Below are 22258 nucleotides of genomic sequence, written 5' to 3'. Positions count from 1 at the left end.
TGAACTAGTGTAGCCCACAGCCATTTGACATAGCCACATCAGGACCTAACATATTTCTTCTGAAATAGACTACATTTTCTTCAAATCATGCATCTTTAGACCTGTCTAAAATAAATAATGGATTTATTGTGAATGTGTAGGCTATATTACATGGATATATTAGACTTTTAAAAATGTAGATGTTACAAAGGTCTGCATCAGTGGCTTGTAGGCTGTGGAAGCCAGGACATGCTAAATGTGTTTATGTTAATTAAAGGTAAAATACCGTGAGACCGACAGTTATCTGCTTCACAATCACCGGCTGACGACATTTCGTGACCGCCACAGTCCTAATTGTACACCGACTGCGAGCCAGGCCTAATCGCCAAACCTCACTAATGCTCTTGTGGCTGAAAGGAAGCATGTCCCCACAGCAATGTTCCGACATCTAGTGAAAAGCCTTCCCAGAAGAGTGGAGGCAGTTATAGCAGCAAAGGGGGGACCAACTCCATATTAATATCCATGATTTTGGAATGAGATGTTTGACGAGCAGGTGTCCATATACTACACGTGACAACATTTGAGTGTTTTCACGTGAAACGGCAATTCCACGTGAGTTAGGTTTACACGTGTGAAAATTCAAATAAGATTTTCACATGAAAGTTTTTCACATGTAAATCTGCAATTCACATGAGAGGTAAAAATATTTTATCCTACTCACATGTGAAAAGGTGGTGAGCTCAACATTTTATACATGTAAACATATGGTTTCACATGAGAACAACTGACCTCACGTGTCTCTTTTGTTTTCACATGAACATTTCAGCTCAAAATGTGAAAACAGCTATTTCACATAATATTGTGAATGTCTTTATTCAACATGATCACTTAGTGCTGACTATTCAATATGATCCGACCTGGGACTTGAACTCACAACCGTCTGGATTTAGAGTATGCTGATCTTTCTACTGCACCACAAAGTATGTAGCACTCACTGAAGTCCCCTACAGATTCAATACCTATAATACATATCAGCCCTTAGCAACAGAGTGCCATCTGCGCTGCAATTTTAGTTATCAGCTAATCTGAGTATTCTCTCATCATTGCTTTAATTGACTTATTTCAGCAATTTGAGGGTTTTCTGTATAGTTGTCTAATGTTGTTGGGGCATATTGTTTTGTTTTAATGTTACTCCTGAATCACTATGATAAATATAACAGTTTTTCTTGTGTATTTTTTCTTAACAAAGCTGAGGTTTACTTTAAAGTCCAAAGAGTAGGAATACAGGTTAAATCAGTATTGACGCAGACATGGTGGCGTAGCAGGAAGATCAGGATACTATGAACCACGAGGTTCTGAGTTCAAATCCCAGATAAGGACATGTTGAATAATAATTACTGTTTGAATAATAAAAACTGTGTGAATTAACATGCACAACATGTTGAAAACACTGCAACTGCATGACATCCTAACAACTTATTTTGGTTTGCAGAGGGCATCACCTGTGAAATCTCATGAAATATCATCACATGATTTCACATGTGAAGCAAAACATGGACATTTTCACATGTGAAATCATGTGGTTTTTCCGTAAGGGTGTGACATTGCAGATGATACAATGTGTCCACTGCCAAACTCAGACCACATCTGCATGGCCTTGCCCCTGCCTAGCTACATCCGCAGTGTATTAGACTGCTGGAGCAGCAGCTGTGGAAGCTGGTCTGGCTGCATGGTGCCTTGGTGTCAGGGCCTCGGAGAGGCATCATGACAGAGGGGGAGGGAACATGATAGGGCAGTGGAGCCCAGTATAATATCGGTCTGTTGGTCAATGCTTATCTGCATGTGTAATACTCTGGAATCTCAAAGGCATTATACTGCCTCTTGCTGGGTGCTGTGTTCTAGTTCTACTAACATGTTGAGGTACTAGAATACACAACCAAACGGTATGTGTAAGCCTACCGTGTAAAATGAGGCTGCTGGACTGATGTACATATTGCATGATAGGTAAGCAGAGAAGGACTTTTATAGAAATTGCCGATGTGAGTTGTGACTACACTGGTATGTGATGGATTAGTATAGGGAGTAACTATGGTCGACTGTGTGAGGTTGGAGCACAGAGTGTCTGTATTTGATGTGGGGGCAGACAATTACTGTGTTATGAGGAGGGATGGCAGGATATGAGATGGGAAGTAGGGAGTTACATTAGAGACAGCATATAACTTATGAAATGGAATGGTGTGAAATATTGTTACAGAAGCCAAAATACATCTTAACAGTATCAGCAATGATTAATTCAGCCTGACTTGGTCACATCCTTGTAATAACGATGTGAATGCCACCGACCCTTTCCTCGGGCCTCCAGAAGCTCTTTTGAGTGTGTGTGTGTGTGCACGTGTGAGGGCGTTAATAAATGTTGAATCAAACGCTGCACGAGACACCCACACTCCTTAAGGGTTGCCCATTAGCGGTGTGTGGGTGTATGGGGAGTTTATCAGTGTCTGGGTGATTTATGAAGTCAGACTCAATATCATCCACTTTACCCCCACACACATGCCTGCACACACACACAGACACAGACACACACGCACGCACACAGAAGCAAATATTAGGACAAAATTTGAGGTTTCAGAGATTAACAGAGCGGATAATAAAATAGTAGTCTCAACCGCTTTTAATGGTGTCCATAATTCCATTATAATTCCATTGAATCACATGGCCAGGATGATACTGAAACAGAGGACTTGCACATGCATGATACTAATAAGTTATCAAAGTGCATAACGCATTTTTCTCTGATCCCTGAACTGTATCGGCCAAACTACTCACACATCTGCTAATCTGTCAGCCTGTCTCTCTGACTAAATACATAGAACGTATGGTTTACCTTTTACTCCCTCTGTTGTGTGGTGTAGCCTATTACATAGACTTGACTTAGCCACAAGCAAAGAGGACGCTTACAGTGCACTTCAGAGTGTGCTCCTTTTAAATATGATCCCCTGGTGGCTCTGTCACAGCAGCCTTGGTTACGGGCTGACTGTAGCCTGTAGCCACCACAGGCATCATTAGTCCTGTGTGAAACCACACACTGAAATGCATTCTTCATCTGACGGTCTACAGCCTTCTGCTTGCTTCAACATCGAGGCTGGAATTGTGCTCTGATGGCACAGTGCTGTAAGTGAGTCCAACAGTACAGCAGAGATGCATTCAAAGATGCTTCAAAATGTACTACAGTTCAGTAGACATTGATTAATCAGTAAAAGTCAGTGAGATACTGGTTTGCAAAAATAGAATAGCAGAAATGATATAATGCATAGATTAAAATGACTGTCAATCTAATCCTCACAGAAAAATGTCCATGCACTCTTTACAAGGCTGCTTTCATATACCTCGCTGTCAGGAAAAATATATAATTTATCTCAATGGCATCAAATTAGAAATTGATCCCATTGTTCAACTGAAGAATTGAAAGCTGAATTTGTATGCCTGTTTCCCGTTCTACACTGCCCTCTAATGGAAATCATCATTTTTACAAGAAAGAAGCTCTAATATTATTCTCTGAATGGTGCTTCAAATTTCAGCCATATTTGAGATGGCTAACTGAACACAATAACATCTATTGCAAACTATATCTCCAGTTTGTTCCGGTATAACTACAACATTTAAAATAATTAAGTGACTGGTTATGCAAGATGAAGCGTTTGAAACTTTAAATGTATTTATGAAAAATAAAAATACATTTCAACACTGTCGTTGTAGGTGAATCTTAAATGAAGAAAAACTAATGACTCACAAAACAATTTCAAGCCTTTTTCCTGGATGTTGAACAAAGCATTGACTTGGCAGGAAATACAATAACCAATGAAAGGTACAAAGAGTGATTTAGCATAGGGAGGAAAACGATTCAAGTGACATATTTTTGGGGAAATAATTATTTAGAGAAACCATTCCAACAATAACTGGCAACCCAAACTGGCACCCATGGGAACATATGTTTGTAATTCCTAATGTTCAATGTTAAAGTTATTTTAGTGCCTTCTAATTTCAGACCAACATTAACTATACAGTATGATTAGTAGAACATAAGACCAGTAGTATTGGCATACACATAGTTGTTCTTTATGGGTGTGATTGTCCTGTCTTGTCCCACTGCAGTATAGTTAGAATCTATTTCACTGTGCTGCCGGAATGCAGAAAGCCGTTGTTACTGCCGTTCTAAAACTGAGGGTCAACTAGGGGGCGCAGACTGAGGCCTCTACACTAACCCCCCTAAAACCGCCACTCCCTTAAACCTCCACTTTATTCTTTCACATGAATTCAATTAGAACACAGACTGGACAGTCGGACAAAGCAGAACAGAAGCAGAAATAAAATCAAAACATGAAAGCTCTCCCTTGGGTTATAGACAGCATTTTCAAAATAAGGCACAGCTGACACACATTTCAACTGTGAAGCCGCCCCATGTGCACATGTCACGCAACTATGTACAGGTTTCCTCAGCTGTGGTTCATTGTTGACATCGCATCTTGCTTACTGTTGTATTTCACAAAGCAGGATGAAGGAGTTAGCTTGCTTACTGTGATAAACAGTCAAAAATAATAGTTGGTGTTCACTCATATAACACAAAGAAAGCTCTTAACTGCTTCAGGAAGTACAGTGGTTTCAGAATGGTTCTAGAAGTTGTCTGGATAACACGTCAACCCTGCTTTGTAAAATATAATCCCACGCTGGTCTTACTATATCACGTCATTGTGCTTCAGTCTTCCTCTTTGACCTTCTCGTGGGTGAGCAGCCATTGTTTGAGATGGTTACCTTTGCCGCCCATGTACATCCCACTCTGACCACTGCTGGAGATGACGCGGTGGCAGGGGATGAGAAGAGGCACCTGAGGTGAAGAGATGAATAAAATAGCATATTTTGGCAATATTGGGGGTACGATTGGTTGAACAAGCCTCTCCTTATGTTTCACACCACTAGTTATGAAGATAATACGCCCATGTCATAACAACGTTTAGTCAAGTGACGTGACAATTCAGGGACTCCATTCTCATGTTGACACAGACAGACACTGTGAATGTAGCATAATTGTTGATGCTTTGATAACACAGAACCACTGAGGCATCCCTGATTTGCTATATATGAAAACATGAATCTACAACATTTTCCCTTCATTTGATCACGTAAAAAAGCCACGTCAAAAGTGTCTTTGTTTGATCCTGAACGGATCCACATTGAACGTGAACTCTCAGTCTTTGGTTATAAATGATTTTTGACTCTTTAATAGTATAAAGCAAAGCAGCAATCAAAAATTAATGGGCAAAAACACCAGCAGGATGAATATTCAATGGAGAGGGTGTCAACATTAAAGATCTGATAACCCTGTGATCATTAAAAAGAGGAAGTCGATGGTGCGTTTACTCTTGTTGCAGACGACTGCCAGGGGGTCTGGAGTTCTCTGTAAACTAAATGACTGGTGAAGGATAAAACAAGTGAGAGTACACAAGTTCATTCATTGTGGAATCCCAACAAGAATAGTGGCAATAGGGCGGGCACTTCATAACAGTTGTTTGCATTTTCAAACGTTAGCCCAGCTTACATCGAGTTGCTCTTTTGCCGCCTGTATATTGCCTGCATATTACCTGGATTTTGCTGTCATGATCAAATATGAAAAACATGTTATTAGTAATTACATATTAGCTGGCATAGCCCTGTAATTTAACTAGATTTCACTAGTTCCGGGTTGGTTGTCACAGTTTGATGGCTGTACCTTCAGCCCTTCTCTTACTGTAGGAAATCCTGTGTGTTTTAAATCGATCATTAAAACCACTCTCATGTCAACAGCAATAAAACCTTCAGACCCCAGATTAACCTTACTGACAGAGGGAAGCTTCAACGCTATGTGGATCGATACTGGGTTCCCCGGGTTTGAAGAGCAGTCTAGGTAGGGTACTCTCAAGGCCTTTGGATCGGCCTCTTCACTCGGGGAAAGAACACTAAAGCTTATCAATACTCAAATCCTGGTAAAGAAGTGCCACAGAGAGGCAAAAATCAATACTTTCCAGAGCTTTTCACAGCTGAAGCCCAAGTGTATCAGCAGTACTGACAAGTAATTGACATTGAGAGGATCTGATTCTAGATCATGAGCCAAAAGGCTAGACTCTTTATTGTTTAACTGGAAGGTAGTACTCTAGAATGTAATCGTGAGTAAGGGTACTTTTAGTGCATATTACAGAGTAACATAACACATAATATTGTACTTATTTTCCCATACATTTACACTTTAAAACATACATTGATTACTTTGTAAAAACACAATGTGTGTGTCTTCACAAAACTACTACTACTACTACTGCTGTGCAGTGCCTCCAACACATGCCCACAGCTAGCCGATTAAACTCAACTCCACGATTTACGATGGAGTTGACTGGCGACTAGTGTGGGCCGACTGAGCTCCGATGTCACATAAAATGAATGACATTGTTCTGTGATATTGCGGCTATTTTTTGGGTGCTGAAATCAGTAGTTTTTGATTTAAAAAAGTAATCTTATGTGAAGTCGGAGATCCAGTCGGCCTACACTAGTCTCTGCCCAACTCCATCGCAAATCGTGGAGTTTAGTTTAGTCGACTAGCCCACAGCACTACATGGGCAGAGCTAAACGGGCTTTGATCAAAGGTTCTGATCAAAAGCAGGTTCAGCGTTTTCCCTCTAGCTTTTCATTTTGTACAGACTGAATAAAATCACCAGTAAAAAAGATAGAGGATATGACTGGTTTCCTACAAGAGCCATACATTTGAACATAGCCTTTACAATAATGCAGATACTCATAATAAAATTAATGATTGAGTTAAATTCTTATTTTGAATAAATCATCATAAAAAAAAAATGCAACCTTTATTTAACTAGGCAAGTCAGTTAAGGACAAAAATAACAAATTCCTATTTACAATGACGGCCTACACCGGCCAAACAACACTGGGCCAATTGTGAGCCGCCCCATGGGACTCCCGATCACGGCTGGATGCTAAAGCTGTCTGTGCCTTACTGAAGCTGTAACAGGTATGTACTTGTACTTCGTACCCATGTACTTGATACCCACTACTAAAAGAGGTATACCTTTGGTAAAACTAAAGCCAACTGTGGTGTCCTGACTACTTATGGCTAATCTCAGAGGAGTGTACGTGTCAATCAAAGAGAGCCCTACTGACCGGGTTCCTCCTCATGGCCCCTCCCACAGCTCTCACGGCCCTGGGGTTCCTGCCATCTCAGCCAGCCGCTTATACGACACCGTCTCTCCCACCTTCACGTCCCGCACAAGAGTCTGCAGAACCCGGCTGGTGAAGGAATCTGCAAGATAAAAGAGAAAGAGCTAAAAGGGCATTAACATAATTTTCACAATTTCACTATATTATTCCAACATCATAGTGTGAAATATTATGTATATAAAATACAGGAAAATCACTTTTTACTGCACTGTGACTAATTATGTGTCAGTCTCTACCTTTATACCTCCGACTCACTCCCTCTATTTGAAAAGACCGCCTGAAATTTCAGCCTGTTTTGGTGACATCACCAGGCAGTAAATGAGTTAAAACTGTAATATGGTAGTACGTACGGCCCAGTCCATCACTGGGGCCAAGCTTCCTGCCATCCTGGACATCTATACCAGGCGGTGTCTGAGGAAGGCCCTAAAATATGTCAAAAAGACTCCAGCCACCCTAGTCATAGACTGTTCTCTCTGCTACCGCACGGCAAGCGGTACCGGAGCGCCAAGTCTATGTCCAAAAGACTTCCTAACAGCTTCTATCCACAAGACATGAGACTCCTGAACAGCTAATCAAATGGCTACCCAGACTATTTGCATTGCCCCTCCCTTCTACGCTGCTGGTACTCTCTGTTTATTATCTATGCATAGTCACATTACCTCTACCTACATGTACATATTACCTTAATTCCCTCGACTAACCTGTGGCCACGCACGCTGACTCTGTTCTGATATCCCCTGTATATAGCCTCACTACTGTTATTTTATTGTTACTCTTTAATTATTTGTTATGTTTCTACTTTATTTCTTTATTTTTTACTTCAGTTCATTTTTGTAAATACTTTCATAACACTTCTTTTTCTTAAAACTGCATTGTTGGTTAAGGGCTTGTAGTAAGCATTTCACTGTAAGGTCTACGCATGTTGTATTCCACACGTGACAAATAAAATGTGATTTTATGTAACTTTTTGGGTGACCTGATCAAATTCAAACAGAAATGTGATTTATAGATCTGTCACTCATTGAAAACAAGTGTAAGCGGTAGATCTGTTCCATGTGCTCAATTTCTATGCTTCCTGTGCTTAAGTTTTGTTTTTGCGTCTTTTACTTTCAGTTTTGTACACCAGCTTCAAACAGCTAAAATTACTTTATTTTTGGGTATGGTTAAAAATGCTTCACAGAGCTTTAGATGGTACAATGATTCTCTACACTAATTCTTGCTTGTTTTGTAAAATAAACTGAATTAGGCAAACTAATAGATTTTAGCAACCAAGAAATGGCAGAGCGATTTCTGAATAGTGCATCTTTAATAGACAACTAAGAAAGAGCTTTCCAAACCTTTCTGCCAATAACAGCTACAAAAGAGAAAGAGTTTTACATGAAGGAAATTATTTCTGAAGAAGGACAATCTAGGTTATATTAGATAAGGTCACAGCTACAATTATAAGGTCGCTCTTTCATTTAAAAGGATTAAGAGAGGCCAAATAGACACCAAATCTGTTCTAATTTTTTGAATAAAAATAATTTGAATGTTGCACACCATTTGTGGCAGTGGGATGACTTCGAGGTTAATAAGACTAATGTGTCCTTTTAATTGCTTTCTATTGAGAGTAGATTCATTATATCAGGCTCTCTTAAATAGTGGAATTCAGAAATGATTTGCGGTTTAAGAAGCCACATTAACAGCTTTGATTTCATTAACACTTGAGCGGGAGCATTATCTTCAGCTGTACTACCAGACTACTCTGATTACTTACAGTAGAAATGCAATATATTCAAAACGGATCTATTTTTACTCTGAACATTGACTATCTGTGTACAATTGAACCGTACCTTTGTAAAATGAAATAGTGAACAGCTTAAGCTTGTTGGTCCTTTAATTCATGCATCCTACACAGTCAATTAGCCATCTACCATGCCATCTCATTCTGGTCTAAGAGAGCACATGACAAGTGATCTACAGTAGGTGAAATCACTCTAAATTGGCATTGTGTGAAAACATGTAACCCCCCCAGTATCTCTTCTACAGAGCGAACATCCTTCACTCCCTAGGCTCTCACCTTATAGTCACTCTCCGCTACACAAAGCCACGCCAACAAGGCAATTTGCCTAAACTGGGGGGAATAAGTGTAACACCTGAAGGGGATATATTTGATTGATGCGTACCCATGTGAGTTCTTTGTCTTCAACGAGGCCCGTAGGTACTGTTTAATAATTTTTCAGGTAATAATCACGCTGTCAACGAGCTGATGGGTTCTTACGAAGGCAGACTTCATGTAAAGAGGAGAGAGGAAGCTTTATCCTCAATTTTTAAATAAATTATTCTTGCTTGTAAATTATGGATTCGCGTGCATGGCGTGTGTGTTACATATTGATACCGCTGTGACTCTGGTGGCTAAACAGCACCACTTCCTGACTACAGATACAAATCAGTGTTTATGTACACATTATCGACAAACAACTAGTCAATGTCAAATTGACAGACTCTACATCATGACCGAGTCTATGTTAACTTGCACTATATGTCTTAAGTGAGTACACACCCAGTTTCTTGGTCAAACAAGAAAAAGGTTTATACTGGTTCCACAGACATAAACCTACACATCTAGAGGTTAAACAACTCCGGCCTCAACAGTGTTGGAGAGAGTTTCACGAGGGTCACCTCAGGTGACCAGCAATGATTTGAGAGCGGTCCCTTAGCCCCATACTTCATAAAGGGCTTAATATGGTGTGTCTGGGGTCAAGACCCTGTTTAGATAGGGTCACACCGATGTCAATTGTTTAAATAAAAGTTGAGGGGCACCACTTACACCTTTACAGACATCCCATAATGATGTCACAGGTCATTACCTACCATAGGCGCAGGTGACAGGGACATTGGAGAGGCCAGATTGGCTGGGACTAAAATCGATGGGTAGGAATGGATTATATGATTTTAAATCTATTGATGTAATTGTTATTTTTAAATGTAATACTGTACATAAAATAATAAATCCAGTAGTTTATTAGGCGTTCATAATGTTGTGTAGGTGACTGTGTGGAACATTTGCAGACACTACATGAGCCTAGCTAACTAACAATGAGATTTGGAGAGATCATTTTCCAGTTGCTACCCAACCCTCTGTAGTTGTGAGCATAAAGTATAATAGTGGAAATGCGGCTCCCTCATTATCCTTTGTGTCTAATGGCAGGGAGGAGAGAATTTGGCTCCTAGTCAAAGTGTCTCCTGAGTCTTAGGGGATCCATACTTTTGAAGGCTGACGGGGTGTTCATGATTCTCTGATTATTCGATATTCTGAAAACGTTCATTTCCCTAATTCCTCTCCACATCACAGGGGCGGGTCCTGGAGAGTCTCATCTCGCACTGCGCTGTGCACAGAGGGAGGTTCAGACTCCTGCAGGAACCCAGTCATATGGGCTTTGAAGAGCGCCCTTCCCCCCTCCCCACACGTTCCCCGTGCCGCTTACCCAGACTAAGATCCTCTCGTCTTTTACATATGGATGTATAATTAATGAAAGAATATGCATCATTCTGAGAACCTGTGGTGTCTGTGTTTGAGGAGACACACACTCACTTTCTCCATCTCTTCTCGACCAACCAAAGTTTGTGTGTGATGTGGTGCATGACAGCGAGTGAAGGAAAACAAGTTTCACATCTTGTTTCATGTCACCTCAACCGGGTTGCTACTTTACGCAAAGAAGCTTAATATTAAAAGTGGTTCCATTTTATATGAACAGAGCAAATGAACTTGACAACATTGAAAAAGTAGAGGCAATGATTCCTGTGAGAAGCTGTAAGTAATGTGACATTCAGCTTTTCTCACCCCAAAAAAACAAAGCCTTTATGTTGGACATGAGTCGTTCTAATTACTCTATGCATTTCATGAATCTCCTGAGGGCACTTAACAACAGGTTAGTATAACTAGCAATTCATTCAAACTGTAAACACATCCGTACCCTGCTCATAACCAGAAGAAAATGTAAAAATCTGATGATCATCAAAAATATAGAAAGTGCATTTTCTTCCCTCAATAGACAAATACTCATGCTGCCTGCATTTAACATGTCTTCACTGACAACCGTTACAGCTATTGGACCACTGAGAGCAATTCACTCCTAGGCTACCATCTATTTACCCAACCTCAGAACAACAGAGATGTGTGTGTGTGTGTGTGTGTGGGGGGGGGTGGGGGGGTTAACAGAGCACAATCATTTATTCAGATCAGGTACTAATGAAGAATTCCATCTATCCAGAAATTTAATTAAAACCCCAAAGACTTCAGATGAGATGCGATTTGAAAGAGCCCGGGGCGGGTACACAAGCACTTGGTGGTGGAGGGAATCACGCTGGAAGTTGATATCGTAATTGCTCCTGATGTATTTCTGCATTGCCTTTGCGGGAGCGTGGGACTCGTTGCAGTATACAGAGTCTCAATGGAGTACCTACTCATTGAAAATGCCATCACTCAAGCACTGTGTGGATCTGCATGAAATTAGACTGCAACTAAAACCTAATAGCAGGGGAAGAGTAGCACGGTTGTTGAGTACATGCAATGGAGTGGATTTGAGTGCTGTCATATTTTTTGGGTGTAGGTGCGCTTTATTTCCTCCTAAATTTAACCGCTTCGGAAAATGATCAGCTTCAATACAATAAGCATTCAGACTTAAAATTCTAACTGACTGATTTGTAATTTTCTTGGAAATGATTTATGGTGTCTTATGGCATTATGATACTCATTTATTCTTGCAGAAAATGCTCTAATAATTGCCTACCTATGTACTGCTGCCTATAAACTATAAAATCACAGCTATTTCTTGAAAGCACACTAACTGTCCATTGTGAAGGCTCTCTTGTCCCCTGCTGTGGGTGACTGGTCAAGCCAACAATGCCCTCATTGAAACTTTACTAACATTCACATGTTCTCATTAAAAAAAAGCTTCCTGTCTGAACATGTCAAGAGTGGAATTTGATCAGTTTTCAAGAATGTGCCAAGAATCATGGGAACAGCGGCCAAGACTAACACGCATGGTAAGGGCTGCCACAGATTACTGAACCAAGTTACAGCTCCGGGTTCTGTTCTCTCTCTCTGCCATAAAATACTTCATTATAACACAGTGAGCCAGAGAGTGTAAGTGAGGTAACTGACAATTAAGAGTGAAAGCCTGATTCCAGTCATGGCTCTGAAAAAGTATTTATCCATGGCGACAGACCTCCATGCAGGGTGGGGTGATGAAAGACTGGGAGTGGGAGCCTCCCCACGGTCCACGGCTCGCTGAAGTAGGCCCGAAGCCATTCCACGCAGTACTGCAACTCTGGGCCCATTTCCTCTTGGCCATTGCTAACAGTGACCACACAGCTTAGGGAGGTGTCGCCACTCCTGTGAGAGATATGAGAAGCACCCCCCCCCCCACACACACACACACAAAAGAGGTAGATTACTAAGAGACCATTCTCGGTTAGACAGTATCATAGCATGGCATGTGTGTAATAAAAGTCCTGAATGAAAGGGCATGAATGATAGAGTAATGACAAAAGTGTTTCATTGTATGCAAACGGACAGAGGTTGTAGATGTGAATGAAACAGCTGAATAGTTTGGCATGACATCAAAAGCTAAGTATTTCATGCAAAAGTGTTATTGCATGTCAGTTGTCAAAAATAACAGGATTTACAATCATTCTTATGGCAGCAAGGCTCTAAAACTAGTTTAGTTTAGTCCCAGTAAACAAAGGCAGCATATCAATATAAAGGGTTGCCTACAAGCAACAAACACATCTTGGACTTGCACCTGGGAAAGCACTTTGCCTATGGTTGAGCTAGCATCACTTAACGAAGATGAGGTTGCTCTGTGATGCTGACCAGCCTCTAGGTCCGCAAGTGGACTGACCCATATTGGACATGTAAAGACCCTACTGGGATAGCCATTTCTGAACATGTGCATTTCAGTAAAGTAGACCCCAAGCTGTGTTGCAGCTCAACACCGCCAATTCCATTAACTGGTGTATGGACGTGTAAATAAATAATGACACCATTTAAGTGCCTTTTTGGAAGATTGGTTTATCCTGTATAGTATTAATAATACACATTTAGTTTGTTAAACACAAAGAGCACATTTTTTCGAACCCACAATACGTAAGTCAACATGGTGTACTTTTTAACACTGCTGCAGGAAACAGTTTGTGCAAAGAAAAAAAAAAAAAACATGAATTCAACATCCTTGGCTGAGGTTTACTAGCTAGTGTGTTATGGTGCAGTTCAGTTTTCAGAAAGCAGCAAACGCCTAGGTGTTTGTGGTTGTAATGAAACTCTCAGGGGTGCTATTTTACAGTAGGTGTGAACACTGTAAAAGGTGTAAATACTCATATCAAAATACACCAAACCACAGTTGAGTTTATAGTCAAGTGCTGACAACTCAGACACCTAGCCCTGGTCCAAGCCGAGACCCAGTCAAACAATGGCTCTGGCTCATAGCAATCTCTTTCGGCATGGGTGAGCGCCTAGCCAGCCCCTACTTTTCATTGTCTCTCCCTCACCCCCTTCTCCCCCTCCCCAATCGCTGCTCCCCCCTTCTCTCCTCATTTCTCCCTTCTCTGAATTTCTCTATTCCCTCTCCAGACCCCCCCCCCATCCCCATCCCTCTCTTTCTCTCAGTGAGGATGTTCCAGCCACTGCACACTGACAGCTCAGGGATATTGTTTGTGGAAATGTTCCTGTTGGACCCGCAGGCCTTACAATCTACTGGACAGAGGCTAGAGCACCTTTGCTTAAGGCATAGGACCTTTAACCTCCACTCACACTTTAGACCTGTCACTATGGCTGTTATCCCACAGGCCTCTGCTATAGACCCTCACAATGAGGGTGTATGAGTGATCCTACATTGAATTTTACATTTAGTACAAGCCAATATAATACAGTCAGCAAACATACATGTTATTGTGTAATTGTTACAAAGTTAGTTTAGCTGAAGACATATTGGGAGAGGCTGGGCGTTTGTACTCTTTATCGTCATATGCAATTTGTAAACTCAGATTAAGTACGAGAGCATCTCTTTCAACAGAAAAAGCAAATACATTTTTTTTTACTTTATGGGAGGAAGATTAGAAACCATGACCTTGAAATGTGAGATCAGAGATATCCAATCAATGTCTTCAATGTTCTTCCAATTACAATAACACTCTCCCAGGAGAAATACTTGTGTCTTGAGATAAACAAAAAGAAAGCCAAATCGCATACAGCTTTTGTATACCAACCAACCCACAAATGAAGTGTTCAATTCCTGAAGGCCCTTTTAAAATCGCACAATTTTAATGTTACTTTTCCATAGTTTAGAACGGAATATTTTTAACATCCTGTGACCTGTTTTTTCCACCGGTTATTCGTTTCCACAGGGTTTGCGTCAGAGGACAACATATTTCCCTTGATAGTGGATTGTGAGTTGAAAGAATTTCTAATATTGTGCTCCTGTCACAATCGATTTGCAATTACCATAAATCATTGCTGTGCAGTGCGAGAGTCGTTTAGCACTCTACCTATTTTATTTGAGCTAATGCAAATAATGAATTGAGCATGTATATAGTTATTAGGATGGCTATTTCATTTACCCTAAGATGAACAGAAAAAAATTAATCAGGGAGCGATACCGCATCAACAAAAATATTGTTGCCATGTTTTGTCAAAACGTATAGGTCTTCTACAGTATGACTTATGCTATCTACTGCACAGTGTGTATCAGGGACATACTTTGGTGGGAGTATCTACTGTCATTAAAAGGAACTGCTTTCATCTAATTGTCGACATTGTTGTCAGAGTATTTTAGAAGGAGGAAAAACCTTCAGCTTTCAAACCTCCATCCTGTGAAGTGTGATCTTGCTTATTCTGTCTCGATTGGCAGCCACGTTTGGCACCACTTACCAGAGTTCTCCTTCACCAATCATGGCTAACATGGCGGGTCAGAGGATGAAACAGAAAAGGGCAAGACCGGTCCATATTTTCCTTAGCCTTATACAGTAGCAGATACTTAACGCTGAGATGTTAGAACTCGAGAGAGCATGAAAACAGCCTGAAATGACTATCTAAAAAAAGGAAGGCTTCAAGGCAAAGGGTGTGTTACAATTGTATGCCACTTGCTCAATGAAGCTCACTCAAGCAGTTGAAATTCCGCTGGTAGCCCACTACAGTATCTAGCTACAATAGCCACAGAGACAGTGAGGTACTTCAAGCTGGCTGTAGCACACGGCTTAGTAACCATGGACTCTAAGTAGACACACATTACCAGTGGCTTATTTCTTACTCTATCATCCATATACAACCCACTCAGCAATATGTATCTACATGGGACTAGTGAGCAGTTTTAAATAGTGTTTTCAGCCTCTAGTCTCCAGTGTCTTCCAAGGAGATTCTAATTACCAGACTGGTACAGTAACAAGGCAGTGAGGGAGTAAATGTATTAAGGATCCCCTGGAATGAGGACCTCTGGAGCCACAACTGTCTATCCTGGGCTGAGAGAGAGGGACAGTGACCCTGCATGGATAGCCTCTGTCGAAATTTGACCATGTCAAGCACAAAGGCATTATGGGAATCCAGTGTCACCAAGTCCTAATTGCTGTCTGTGTTCGGAGCAAATGACTGCCTTGTTCCTCTGATTAGTGAGGAGGGTAATCTTCACCTGTGTATGCCAGCCCTGCTGAGGGCCCTTGAGTGTTAGCGCTTCGTCTTCTGTAATTTATTTTTAAATCAGTGCCCGTTCCCAGGAGTTTTGAGTGTTTTGTTGTGAACCGCTTACCATGATCCCCACCACCGCCCCCCTCACCCCTAAATCCTTGACTAAATCCTTGTTTGGTGCCGCAGGAAGATAAGCAAGAACAACACTTGGCCATAATTGACTCATACTTCTCTTCAAGATGTCAGAACACAACCATCTTCCTGCCTCAGTACACCATACACTGTACAGTGTTGAATAGCACAAATGTAGAATACGTTCAGTCTCAAAAACAAGCCACATGGCATCATGCTACCATCAAAAGTTTTCAGATAATGATAGAACATTCTGATCTAGAACGGCTTAAAAAAAATACAGCTTCCCTGGTTGAAATAAATCCAACATGAATCCAAACCGGCATAACTTGAGATCTGTGCTCCCATTTTCACACAGATCTCAAGTTAGGATTCAGCTCTGGGTGAATCTACATTCACAAATGAATGGCTGTGTTGGGTTGTTTACAGGTAGTGTGTCAACACAGGTGTTGGTTTCCACAGGAAATGACACAGGCAGCCTGATTGGGGAAAGAGTCCCAGGAGACAGAGCTATAGGCACAGAGCACAGATGGGTCCAAGGGCCACGGGGAACTGCACCTTAATGAACCTGCAGCTGAGCACTAGGCCAGAAAAACAAAATACATCTACAGTACCTAAGGCCATTATAAAATCTAAATGCAAAATGATGACATAGTTTAACCAGCGTTTCCCAAACTCGGTCCTCGGGACCCCAAGGGGTGGAAGTTTTGTTTTTTGCCCTAACACTACACAGCTGATTCAAAAGCTTGATGATTAGTTGATCATTTAAAATCAGCTGTGTAGTGTTAGGGCAAAAACCAAAACATGCACTCCTTGAGGTCCCGAGGACAGAGTCTGGGAACTAGTGTTAGTAGTATTAGTAGTGTGTTAAAACTGCTGTGACAGCTGGGGTATTAGACAGAATATAGCAGGCATGCTTAGACAGTTTGACAGTGAACATTTTGAGGGAGAACAGTTACAAATCAAACTCTCGGCCTCATGTGGTCTATGACAATGGAGAGTGTAAGGTTATACTAGCTGGGGCTAAATAGACTAAAACACTGACAATATCCATTCCTCTTGTGTGTAACACAGTCTTTCTCTCTTATGCTTTACTATAACAAGTATGGTGAGCACATTCGTACAAAATACTAATTACTCGTGTACTGTAAGGGTTTCTTGTCTCTTTCTCCTCTCAATGGGTGTTTCTTTTACAAGCAGGCCTGATGCTGAACAAAAGCATTTAAAAATCAGTGATTGCTTTCATCCATTTTAATTACATTCAGAAATGGCATTTCTGCCACATAATACACCCCTATTGTTTCAGAATTATCTGGCTCGGAAAAGAAAATCTACAATTTTTGATGATATTCCCGAGTTAAATCGGCTCTTGAAATTGAAATATGCTGTTGAAATATAAAATGAAGACAGCCTTTCCTGCTGATATACCACACGCTCCTTGGTTTTGTGCAGGGTGCTGCTATTATTATGCATATCCAGGTAGAAAGTTAATTAACCCAAAGCTTAAGCTAATTATGGTAGCAGAATGCTATCAACCAAATGCTTTCAGTCAGACAGCTGTCCAGAATTTCATTTGCTAATCATTTGTCTTTTGGAAGAGCATATGGTAGATTTCCCTGCTATCAGAGGCAAAACAAACAGATGAAAACAATTAACTAAAAACAATGTGCACTGTTGAAAAATCAGACACAGATTTATACAGCTTTGTGAGAGAGGAAAAAAAGCTGGATTTATGGCATAGGGAAGTATAATGACAATTTTGGTTTGAGCCACTTAGGATTTCCGGCGCATCACATGATCCATGTGTGATGGGAATTCGGATGCACGAATATATTGTTTATATCTATATGCAAATGAGACAGAGTGTTCATTGTTTATCCGTGTAGTATTAATGAGAATATCTATGGAACCATACGCGGGCCGACCGACAGTATTTCTAACAGTTTCTGTTAGAGCACCACATTTTCTGTTTGTCCTACTGTATGTTTTTTTGTTGTTAAAGCAGGAATATATATCACTTTAATACTTTACCTTTGAATTAAATCAATTATTGTATGCATTATTTTTGTTACAAAATTGCAGCATACTGGTAGCTGTTAAAGAATGATTGATATCAGTATCGCCTTGCAACATTATCAGGCAATAAAGACTACTCAAGAACTAATGCAACATGTCACACACAGGCATCTGCACTACATTTCTATTGAGGACCTCACAAGCTAAATTGCTTTTTCCAGCTCTCCCACATCTCAGTAAGGTTGACAGAAAAATTGATCAAAGCATTGTAAAATAATATGCCCACAAAATGTCTTGGGGCCAAAAGTCCAGCCCTTTTCCATTTTTCACCCTAACAAAAAAAGTAGTCTGTGTTTTTCCTCTGTATAACATGTCTCTGTTTTGGGGTGAGAAGCATCATATTTCAGATAATAGTAATCTCCTGTAAACAAAATGTGTATCATTTTTCAGTGAACAATGTTATGGCCATGTTAAAAAGGGAATGCTGGTTAACAGTGTGTTGGGTGGCTTAGTCCCCAACAGGGGTTGTTGAGATATAATGAATTTGTTCATCTGACGCTGCCTTCAGGGCTGTCGTTAGACTGGTGGAGGTTTATTTCAGCAAATGTTGCCTAGCCATATCAGTTAGGAAGCAAAAGGGGCTTGAGACGTTTCTATTAGAAAAGCTGACGGTCATGGTGTGTAAGCAATGCTTCAAGTGCATTTGTGTGACTATAATGTCATTTATCAATCACATTTTTTCAACATGGCAAATGCTTTGTTACCACTGCTGTTGTTTTGCACTGAACAATGCTAACCCTAGGCTTCAACCAAACACACATCTTTGGTTGCCAACTCTTCTAGTGCAAAACACTCCTGGACCAAAACCAAAAAATTACACACTTTCTGGAGAATTATAAATCTTGAGGAAGACTGGCTTAGGCAATTGGATTCTTTTTGCTTTGTTTTGCCATTTTGATGCTAATTGTATAGGCTACTTTACAATTAAGTTGTTGCTGACATACTCAAATAATTGACCAATGCCAGTATCTAACTGATCGTGATAGCATTCAAACATTATCCAAATGAAATCCTTACTTGTTCTTACATTTGGGAAGATACATTGCAGCCTAATAGAAACTACTCTGATGACCGACATAGCAAATTATATTAAACGCAGCATCTACTGATGCAAATCATTAAATTCATTTGCATATTCTCACTGAACCTGAACACACAAATTAAACCACATCCAGAACGAGGGGCAGAAAAGGTGCTTGTGCATGGTTACAGGACATATTCGATAATCACATTCCATATTATTCATTTCTACACTTCTGCTGATTAACAAGTATAATGTTTTTACTGCTTGATGAATTTTAGGGGATGGGAGACAGCTAGGTAGCAGACATATTGATTTAAAATATACAAGGGCATTAATATGTTTCCATAAATTACAGTTTTCCATACATTACTAAAAGGGTGACTTCCTTTTTGGTGAATGTGAAAAAGCTTTAATTTCCCAAACCAATCAAGTTGATCAAATTTGAATCTGTGATACAGGGATATTTAATTTCCATCTAATCAAAACCAATTTGAAATGTAGGGCATGGACCTGAAAATTGGAATTTGTTGAAAATTAAAGACTACATACTTATTTATGCAGATTTTAATCAGTTCCAATCATTCAAGATTGCAAATAGTCAATATTATTGAGCAATGATTGCTCTGACATCCCACTGTACCTGTTTGAGGAGTGTAAAAGGGGTTTTCTAGAACTGATAATTATCAGTTCTAACTAGGAAGCAAAATACATACCGGTATACAGTACAGAAAAGGCCATGTTCCCTATGCCCTTAACTGGCCCTAGCCTTCCACTCTAATAGTCACCCCTGTTGGTAAATAAACTGTTAGATTTCAGAAGATCTCAAATATACTGCAGGAATAATGTGCCATCAGAAATCAAATTTCAAGTGCAACTGTATTCTAGTGCCCCTCATATTTCTAGTGTCTCCTATATTTTTCCCAACTTTCTTTGGGATATTTCTTAGGGGATCAACAAAAATGCCCCTGCTTCCAATGAGGAATTGTGAGCACTCGATCACACGGGTGGATGCTGTCTGCCTGTAAATTGCACACCTTTGTTTAGAATGTCGGTGGCTGTACAGTACAGTACCTTTCTGCAGGTGGAACATCCATTAAGATCTGGATGGTGTGCACACCATTTTCACATCCGCTGACTTGGATCTTTCCCAGGGGACTTTGCAACGAGATGGTCCTCTGTCTGCACTGACTCGGACTCTTCATGTCATTGCCCTGGTAGGGAAACATATGCAATGTTGTATTCATGTAGGTGGCTAAATTTCAGAATGTTTTTACACATTCTATATCGAAGGAATTGTTGTAAAGCAAGCAAGCCACGTAAGAGTCAAATGTTAATGATTTGCACACCTACCCTTGAAACAATGTCATGATGTGACATGATCCTTGCATTAAAATCCTGTATTTCTTTGTTTTATGGAGAAAAAAAACCTATCTGCCCATCTAACCAATAAATCGCTCGTTTTTTCCCCGCATTTCTTTTCTATATATCATATAAATGAGAAAAACAATGCAGTATGTTCCCTTGTCTGGTGAGGGATTCCCTAGATAGCTCAACATTATTTTCAATCCATCATTTTTGGTTGATGGCCGGGATGTTTTCCTAGCATTAAATTTGTTCCTTAGGGTGCAACTCCAAGGGGATTCCGGTTTCCAGCCCTTAACAACAGTGAAAACGTGCAGCTTTTCTGACGACTGAGATGGATTTTGGCAATAACCAGACAGCACTTTATTTTTTATTTTTACTTTGAGGGAAGGAGAGATGATTGACTATGTTATATTGCGACTTTTTGAGGTATGGGGGTTATAATACATAAAGGTCACATTGATTCCAAGAAATCTCTATTTTCTATACAGGCCTGCACATCAGTTATAAAGTCTAGAAATAACAATGGGTTTCCATTTCCCCATTATCATCATGCACTTGTTAAAGTACACAGGAGGTACAGACAGAAACATAACCATGATACAATCATTTGTTGCTGTCATAATAATTTAAGTGATTTAGATCTGGTTTAACTGGACCTATAGCTCAATTCCCTTCCTCTCTATCTACAGTAACCACATAATAGCTTCCAGGAAAAAGGAGAGCACGTAAACTCCTCCCTAACTATTCCAGCAACTCCCAGGTTGGGGGAGGGGAGAGGGGGGGGCTATGAACTAAGACAATCAAGCTGCAATGTTGCAGAGCAGCGCCCACAATAGCAAACCAAGCAATGAAACAGCTTTGACACTGGGGTACTTTACACATATGACACACGTACAATATTTGAATCCTAAACAAACTAAGGGTATCGTAACCAAAAATAAAAAATGATAAGGAGGAATATAGAGTTCAGCTGTTTGATGTGATTAGGCCTAATAGACATTTTATAAATTTGGTGCAAATAACTGTGTATGCATTTAAGTATAGCTTACAGTATACTATGTTTATTTAGTGTATTTGTACACATAATGAACAGACAAATCCATACAACTAGTCGAACACTGTGTCAGTGGTCAGCGAGACGAGATTTGGATGGCCTCGCGAGACAAAATAATGCGCTAACTACTCTGGAATTCGCGCGCATACTGTCCCTACCCTGAACATGACCCTAACCATTTCAAATCTCAACTTCAACTACATAGGGGAGTCACAAGGACGATGCAGATATTAGCGAGGAAATTAGGCGCGCAGCACACGTTGATATCTTCTAACAACAAAAACATTTGCAAACATGTAAGGCATGTGTAAGTGTAGTAATATTGACAGTAGCCTAATATATTGTCAGGAAAATAACAAACAAGAACGTAGCCTACAACTTTATATAATGCCCAAATGCTTCCAAATACTTGCCTGCTCCATGTAACAATATGTAGTTGTTTCTCTTCCTGGTTTCTCCCACAACGTGTAGGAGGCAGCCAATCAAAAGAGGCAAACGGCTGCATCTACTTTATCTTTACTCCGTATTTGGACAAACATGCTTCCCCCTATGCCTTACAGCAAATAATGCAGCTATACTACTAAAATCACACATGCACTATAGTATTCAGTTAATATACAATTTGTCATCCTTATGAAGGCTGTATGCCTAATCAAACTTTTAAAAGCAGGTAGGAAAAATATATAGTTAAACAAATCTCACCCACTAG

At 40.2% G+C, this 22258-nt stretch overlaps 1 protein-coding gene across 1 annotated transcript; it reads right to left on the bottom strand.

The window, feature by feature from the left end:
• Positions 1-2602: 2602 nt before the first annotated feature.
• Positions 2603-22040, bottom strand: mgmt (O-6-methylguanine-DNA methyltransferase). The gene is given in 6 exon segments (XM_029669344.2): positions 2603-4861; positions 7183-7232; positions 7235-7321; positions 12450-12616; positions 20202-20341; positions 21963-22040. Coding segments are annotated over 6 exon segments (582 nt in total). The 5' UTR covers positions 21972-22040; the 3' UTR covers positions 2603-4732.
• Positions 22041-22258: the final 218 nt, after the last annotated feature.

This window comes from Oncorhynchus nerka, linkage group LG10 (genome assembly GCF_034236695.1).
Source record: "Oncorhynchus nerka isolate Pitt River linkage group LG10, Oner_Uvic_2.0, whole genome shotgun sequence".
Classification (NCBI taxonomy): Eukaryota; Metazoa; Chordata; class Actinopteri; order Salmoniformes; family Salmonidae; genus Oncorhynchus; species Oncorhynchus nerka.
This window is presented reverse-complemented; position numbering and strand designations above follow the sequence as displayed.